The following is an 8,485-nucleotide window of genomic DNA, read 5'->3' on the forward strand; positions in this document are numbered from 1 at the left end:
TTTTTTATTGCTCTTATCTATTCTATTTTATACCTTTTTGTACGCAAATATATGCATGCATGTATTTAAATAGAATATTAATGTTAATAAATGTTGATGGAAAATGCAAACTTAAATGTGACTTTGTAAATTTGTCTTTTGCTGTTCGTCTACCCCTTTATTGGCCTGGACGAACCAATAGTGTGCTTGCAAAAAACAAACAAAAATATGCATACATACACTTTGTAATTTTTATGTACGATATTATATTTAAAGGTCCACAAAATAAGTGTTAATTTTTATAAGAAACTCTTTTTCAAAATCTTTTTAAAACAATTTCAATTACTGTCCGAAAGGTATGAAAATATTAAATTTTAGATTATTTTATTTACATTATTATACTAGCATAACAATCTGATAGCTGCTTCTTATAGAACATGTACTTCATCTTTCCAATTCTAAAATGAAACGAATTTCGCAAAATTCTTTAGCTATCCAGTTTATTTAAAAAAATTACTTTTTATAATTAAAGTAAAAAAAATTGATTACATTGTTATTTAATATACAAAACAATGTAAATTAAATTAAAAATTGTATTTTCCTTCTTTTTTTTACTTGATATACGCCTTTATAAAAATGTTTTAAACGTTCCTTAAGAGAAATTTCTTGAAAATTAAATTATTATATCATGAATTAGGCCTATATCATTTTAAAAATTAGAATTTGGAGATAAAAAAATTCTAAACACTTATATTTGGACATTTTAAAATTTCTCATCTATAACTTAATTACGCATTCATTCGAAAAAGTAAAATATTCATATATTTTAATATATACATAATTTATAAACCTATAAAAATATCTAAGACTTTTATATTTTTAATAAAACTGTAAAAACAAGATTTTTAATTATAAATTTTTAAATGAATTATTTTTATTATATATATAAATATTTATATATTGTTTTCTTTGCAGCATAATTTATTATTAAGACCAGTTTAAAACGCACAATCTAATATGATCCATGTCGATGAAACAGATTTTGATGATGGTAAGTTTTTTTTATCATTAATCATACTCAATTTGGATTTAAATTACAACAAACAGTAATGTTTGTGTGAAATTATATGTCTGTTAATGTTTCTGTTGTCTTAAAATATATTTATATTGATTTAGTCGCATTTGTCTCAGTACAACATACGTCAGTTGGCTTAAAATATTCTGGAATGATTAATTTGCTATGTAATTATGGTCAAATTAGATATCTTCCAATTATAAAATGATGCGATCACATTTTAAACTTAGTCTAGTTTAAAAAAAGCTGATGGAAATACCTCGTATTTTCCATTATACGTTTTAAATTATTTTGTTAATTATAAATCGGATAGATAATGTCTTATTTTGTCTTCTACACCCAAGTGGCTCTTAGTAAGCCATTTCATTATTTTCGCATTCTTGTCATGCTGCCCGTTCACAAACACATCTATAGCCGTTTTCCATTAATACTTTCACGGATTCAGTTGTTCTTAAAGCAGACAATTCCAAACATTTGTATGACCTTCAACGAAAATAAGACATGTTGTGATATTCCGATCGACGTATTAGATTACTTCCTAAACATTACAAATCTCCTATCTTTGCTGTTATCCTATTATTCTGAAATATAAACACGGACGACCGCAATAAATTGAGGGAGAAAAGTCAAAACATGTCACTTTAATCTTTCATAAATAATCAAATTATAATTTTAATTAAAATGACATGTATTGTTGTTATTAATAATTTTAAATTAATAATTTAGAGGTAGAAATACCCTTCGAACCAAGAAATGTTGTTGTCAAAGTTGGAGAAGATGTGAAAAAAGACTATAATCTACACGAAGAACTTGGAAGGTAAGACTACTTATTAAATTTTAGGATCTTTAAATTGAATTTCTTAATCTGGTATACAGAATTATCTTCGCAACAGATAGGATATTATCGAATTTATGCATCTAGTCTAAGTAAGGAAAAGTGAAAACTTTAACTAAGCAACTCCTTCAGACTGAAGTGTTGTGGGATTGTAAAAAATGTTTAAATGATGTTTTTGGGAATGAATTTTGTCAAATTGCCAAACTAAAAGAACGAAACTATTACGTCATGAAACAACACTTCAGGTTGGCTCTTATATTAGTTCCTATATAAAAATCAACATGTTTCAAGTTATTGCCATTTCAAAAATTCTTATTTTAGAAAACAAAATTTTTAATATTCTTTAAACTTTTTCTTATTTTAAAGTTATAACAAGGAAAATGTTTTAATTCTGTTTTCACCTATTAGCGTATCATTAATACAGTGTAGTTACATTTACATTGCCAGGAGTAACGATCATTTTAGTAAAGATTAAATAAATAAATCAAATAAATGTTCATGTAGAAACATGAAATAGTTTTAATTTTTGAGTTCTTAAAATTATTACCATTGTTCAGAAACTTAGTTGACAAGAACAAAACTTCACATAAAACCACATATCGTATTTTAGAGTCAAACTTAACCTGAGCGCCTTGCAAGAGATGTTTATGTAACAACTTCTTCAAGGCAGTCTTAGTTTACTGCTTGCCATATTTGTTCTTCATGACCTAATTCCTTGTCTCCGATCCAAATGTTGCTCCTCTATGTTTACACAGTTAATTCATGCGAAAAAGTTTATGATTAAATGTGGGAATACAAACCAAAAAGATACGTTTTGTGCGAAAATTGCGGTATTTAAAAAATAAATATCCATATTACCATTTAAAGACTTTTTATAATAATTTTTATAATAATTTATTTACTTTTCGTGTTTTATTATCGTGTATTATTTTCGCAGGTAGATTTATGTCATCAATAATTTTTAAAATTATTTTCAGAGGTAAATTTGGAACCGTATATAAATGTTCAGAAAAGGCTTCAGGAAAAATTTTTGCTGCCAAATTCATTATAACTCCCCGGAAAGATGATCGAAAAGATGTGTTGAGAGAGGTGGAGATTATGAGATGTCTGCAACATCCTCGTCTCTTACAACTTTATGATGCGTACGATGATGGAAAGAAGGAGATGTGTCTAATATTAGAACTGTGAATAATTTTTCCAATTCTTTATTCTTAGATATGTTACAAAACATAATTTATAATTATAAAACTGAATCATATCCACTTGATACTAATAAATATATTTTTATTAATTGAAAACAATTATGATCTTTTTATGAATATGCACCTAAGTTCTTAGGATAGATTACCATCAAAATTAATCGAAGTTAAATCAAAATAAAAATGGAAGAATAAATGAAATTTAACTTTTAAATTTACTTCTATACATCTTGTAAATTTCTAAAATTTAAACTTTCAAACTGATAATGTAAAATTATCTTCTTGATGCAGCCTATTTAAAGGCTTACAAAGTGTATTAATGTATGAATACGTAGGAGTTAAAATTTATTTTATATTCCAGCATAACCGGAGGAGAACTGTTTGAAAGAGTTATTGATGATGATTTTATCTTGACCGAAAAAGCATGTACTATATTTATGAGACAGATATGTGATGGTGTTTTATATATGCATTCGAGAAACATCTTGCACTTGGATATGAAGGTAAACTTTTTCATATACAGTTTTAATATCATTATATGTGGCCTAACATTTCTTTTTTCAGCCAGAGAATGTGCTTTGTTTAACAAGAACTGGTAACAGAATTAAGCTGATTGATTTTGGCTTAGCTAGAAAATTAGAACCCGGTAAGAAATTGCAAGTGTTGTTCGGTACTCCCGAATTTGTGGCCCCAGAAGTAATTAGTTTTGATCGTGTATCCTATCAGACGGATATGTGGAGTGTCGGTGTTATTTGTTATGTTCTGTAAGTCTTTTTTGTTAATCCCGTAAATCTATCATTTATGATCGAAGAGCAACTTTTTCTTTTTCAGTCTTTCTGGTCTATCCCCATTTATGGGTGATAATGATGCAGAAACTATGGCCAATGTCACAAGAGCTGTTTATGATTTCGATGATGAAAGTTTTGACAAAATTTCAGATGAAGCCAAAGACTTTATTGAAAAGTTATTAGTCAAAGAGCTAGAGTAAGTCGAATAAAATTATGGAAACAAATATATCTTTATTGATTAAAATTAACGAAATTCCATGTGACTTGTAATAACAATTCATAGTAAACAACTTTCCAAATTATGAAAAGTTGTTTACTATAAATACGCATATTTATTTTGCTAATAATTATTTTTTTTTATTTACAGAGAAAGATTAACAGCGGCTCAATGTTTAGAACATCCGTGGCTGAGGGCAAGTTTCTATTTTATTACTCAAATAAATTTGAAAAACTTTTAAAATTTTTTTGAATGATTTTAAATTTTATTTAAAGCATTATTATGTTAAAATGATTTTCAAAAAGATTAGACTAAATATTTATATTTTTTATGAAACTATTTCGAACTGTAGAGAGATAAGAAAAAAGAAGAGAAGACTTTAGACAAAAAGAAATTGAGGAGGTTCGTCATAAGAAGAAGATGGCAGGTAAGTAGAATAAAGACCTGTAATAATTATGTTTCAGGTGTTACAATGATAAAGTACAAACGTTATTATTTAAATTTAAAATGTAGAAAGCCGTCAATGCACTTTTGGCTCTGAAGAGGATGGGAGCAGTTATTTAATCATAATAATAATAAATGTAAGTATGCTAGAGTTTTTGTTTCTGGTAATTTCGCTTGGGATCAAATCAGAAGTAAATTAATAATTTAAAACTTTTCAAAATAAAAAATAGGCATTTTTATATCGATTTATAAGAATGTACAACGTGCGTCTACTAAATACGGGGACTGAATTTATAAAAAGTTTTTTGCAGAAATGATTCAATTTAGTACCAGTATTTAAAATAAACACTACCGTGACATATATACATTTTTTACACGCTATAGTAATTTACATATGCCCTCATGAAAAGATCTTTTTGAAGTGCTGTTTAATTCCTTCCGTATAACCTCTTGGATTTCCAAAATTGACTGAAATTGTCTCTTTCAAAGCAAATTTTAATTTGGGGAAAAGAAAGTGGTCAGGCTGTTGGGAACTCCTGTTCTCAAATTAAAATTTGCTTTGAAACGGAGACAATTTCAGTCAATTATAGAAATCCGAGAGGCTAAACGTAAGGAACTAGACAACACTCCAAAAAGATCCTTACGTGAAGGCATAGGTAAGTAGAGCGTGCAAAAATTTGTACAGGTTACAGAGGAGTTTATTTTGAAGACTGATACTAAATTGCCAAAAACTATTCTACAAATTCAGTACCCGAACATAGTGACTTACTGTTAGAAAACGCACCTTGTAAAATAAGTCAAGAAACATTTCGAATAATTTATACAATAACATTAAATTATCGAATAAGAAGCGTTTTAATGTTTAAATTAAAAAAAAACTTTTCAAAACGTTGGTAATAAAAATATAACATTGTGTTCAAAGTCAGATGAGGAAAATATATCAAGATAATTTAAAATGAAATAAATATAGTACAGTTGTCCCTTGATAATCCGACAGGTAAGGGACCAAAGGTGTGTCAGATTACCAAAAGTGTCCGGATTACCGAAAATAATTACATATTTCGCATTGTTTTGCTAGCAGTAACTTACAATATTCTCTACTCCAACTGTTCGAACAGAACTGCTCACATAAAACACACGAAATGTGTGTCATCGAGTAAGAATTGGATGGGGAGATTCACATCGCGACATGCTTCTGTGCAAGCAGACACGTAACGGGGACGGGTACCTTGACGGGAGGTGCGTCGGACTACTGAGCATGTCGGATTAAAAAACGTCGGACTATAGAGGGACAACTGTATTTGAATAAATTTAAAAACGTATGTAAATTTTATGCTGGTTCATTCAGCTTTGGAACTGATATTGACTTATTCGTGTTATAAGAAACGTCAAATAAATGCCAAATTTTGCTCGGTAATATAATCTATTTGCGATTTGATCTCAAGCGTTCGTTAATAAAATGCTATTGAAAATTGATTAGTTTGAATATTCGAATTCGTTTCAATTTAAATTATACCGTTATGTAAATTAGTATAATCTAATCTTGATCATTTCGTACGCAGATATTTCCAGTATTGGATTGCTACCTAATAATCCACAAGGTGAACGAGGGTGATTCCTCGCTCTCCCTTCCTGCAATCCCCTCTAGGTACATTCCTTAGTCCGATTCCCCATCCCATCGGATATCGATCCGAAAAAAAGTAGTGTAAATAACGAACCCCTCCAACAACTTGCTCTTTCAAAATAGTACATATCGTACAGAAACTAGCTTGGAAAAATAGCATTTTGTCCAATTGACACGATCATAAAAAAAGACATTTTTTTACATACTTTGTAAATCCTTCTCGAGTGAGAAACCATTGCTTGTACATTTAAATCGAAATCACGGAAAAATATATTCAAAGTTACGTCCATTTACCTATTGGATAGTTTTGATAAGAATGAAGATTCAGTTGGACTCTTGTAACAATTTTTGTTGTTAATTATAAAAAATAAAATAAGTAAAAAAACATTTCTGATGTTTTTCAATTTTGTTAAACCATATNGCTCTATATTATTCTGTTAAACATTCATATAAATTAAAAGATATCTAGGCAAGCGTTATATTATTGGTGTCAGCGGGTGGCGAGGGGCAAGACGCGTATATATATGAGATAGGTAACCGCGCGGCGCAGTCGCGTGGTCGGCGAGATACGCAATGCACGTGTCCGAACTTGATACGCGTATATCGATTTTTTACTAATACTGTTATAGTCAGAAACTGAATTTCATGCGGGCGAAACCGCGGGAACAGCTAGTACGTTATAGCTTAAGATCACAAGTCTAAGTGCAGCCCTGACACAGACACACATCTACACACACATACATACATACATACATACATAAATATGCCTATATATATGTATGATATTTAGGGCTTATTTTATTTGATTGTAAGCACATATCTCTTAATTTTTTTAAACTTTAAGTTGCATCTGATAAAACCAAGTGGATAAAATACTAAACCATGTATTATCAACTGTAAGTGTGATATTTATTTTCAGAAATAAATCATAAAAGGACTTTATTAATAAATCTTACAAATATTCTCTAAATAAATTCATTTTCTTATGTAATTAAATAGGTCAGTTTGTAAATTAGTTTATAAGTGCAGCGTTTAAAACTCAAATAAAAATATAAAAACAAGTAAAATCATTATGATCCAAACACTTTCCATAAAAGTGATGCAATTACAAAAGCGAATAAAAATTAAAAAAAAATAAATAATGACTTAAAGTTTGAACAGCTTTAACAATGTAAATCTAGTTATAATCAAACGGAGAAGGCTTCTTTCCAAAAGTATCCAACTATCCTTCAAGATCAAACGGAAATAACTTTTATACTTTTTATTCGGTTTGGCCTACATAAGTCAAGTCTCGTTTCATTTAAAGTCTAGAGATTTCTTAAGAATTTAATTTAGTTCGTCTACAATTTAACTTTAATTTATTTAATACAGTGCCAATTTCAATATTAATTTTACAAATTTAGTCTAATTTTTATTACAGATGTTATAATTCTTTGGATATAAACAATGATTACTGAATATATTAAGCTATATCCAAATGAATGACTCAATAAAACAATGTTTAATCATTAACATATCTCTATCTGCAAAAATGATAATCTTATTATCTGATCTTCAATTTTTCCTTTATTAAAAGTCGTGTTTTTAATTGTTTTTTCTTCTTAAAGAGAAGGAAAGAAGTTTAAAAATTAGTAACAAACTTTTAGTAAAAAAAAAAACAAAATGTATAACACGAGTGCCTTGTAAAAGTAAAATATTGTTTGCAGCACCAAAAGTGTCTTAGTGGTGAAGTTTGCAATTAAGTATTTTACATAAATGTCTTCGGCATGTCCTGAAATATTACCATTTCGATTGCTAAACATTTCTGTACAGAATCTAGAGTTTTATAAGACTACTTTAATTATGATCAGCCGGTATATTGATAATTTATATTTTTATCTGACTAATAATTAAATTCCACAAGACTAATAAAGTAAAAATGCAGACATATGAAAATATGTAAACTTAAATATTTCATGAATTATAAGTATTATAAGTTATGTCACTACAGTGTTCTTAACGCTGAGTTCACATCTCGGAAATCCTGCAGGCTCACATCACTACAAATTGAAAACATACTCTATCATTTTAATCTATCAATATCTTTACAGCACGTTTTTCTTAATATAAAATAAAAAAGTGTATATACTTATGTATTATGTTCCCTCATAACTGAAGAACGACTAACAAGGGAACTGTCCGAGTGTCTTCTAATAAATTTTAATAAAATTTAGTTAATAACTACGTTAAAAGTATACAAACTCTATTTTAAATTTGTAGCATTCACTAAAAGTGTTGATCAGAGTTATTAGCAATCAAATGTTGCACTACTTTATAGTAGTTTA

At 28.4% G+C, this 8,485-nt stretch overlaps 1 protein-coding gene across 2 annotated transcripts; it reads left to right on the top strand.

Moving 5' to 3' along the window:
- The first annotated feature begins 940 nt into the window (after nucleotides 1-940).
- LOC111616383 (myosin light chain kinase, smooth muscle-like) lies at nucleotides 941-6,548 on the top strand. 2 transcript variants are annotated; one of them, XM_023357796.1, is made up of 10 exons: nucleotides 941-1,030; nucleotides 1,781-1,871; nucleotides 2,867-3,073; nucleotides 3,450-3,591; nucleotides 3,653-3,852; nucleotides 3,920-4,072; nucleotides 4,244-4,289; nucleotides 4,446-4,520; nucleotides 4,607-4,674; nucleotides 6,100-6,548. In XM_023357796.1, exons 1-9 carry the CDS (start codon nucleotides 997-999, stop codon nucleotides 4,655-4,657), a joined length of 999 nt encoding a protein of 332 aa, XP_023213564.1. In that variant the 5' UTR covers nucleotides 941-996; the 3' UTR covers nucleotides 4,658-4,674; nucleotides 6,100-6,548. The 2 variants fall into 2 exon arrangements, with proteins under 2 accessions (XP_023213564.1, XP_023213565.1); XM_023357797.1 differs by having other exon boundaries at nucleotides 4,607-4,670.
- The last annotated feature ends 1,937 nt before the right edge of the window (nucleotides 6,549-8,485 follow it).

Source organism: Centruroides sculpturatus, unplaced genomic scaffold (genome assembly GCF_000671375.1).
Source record: "Centruroides sculpturatus isolate CEXI.00-Female unplaced genomic scaffold, Cexi_2.0 scaffold2990, whole genome shotgun sequence".
Classification (NCBI taxonomy): domain Eukaryota; kingdom Metazoa; phylum Arthropoda; class Arachnida; order Scorpiones; family Buthidae; genus Centruroides; species Centruroides sculpturatus.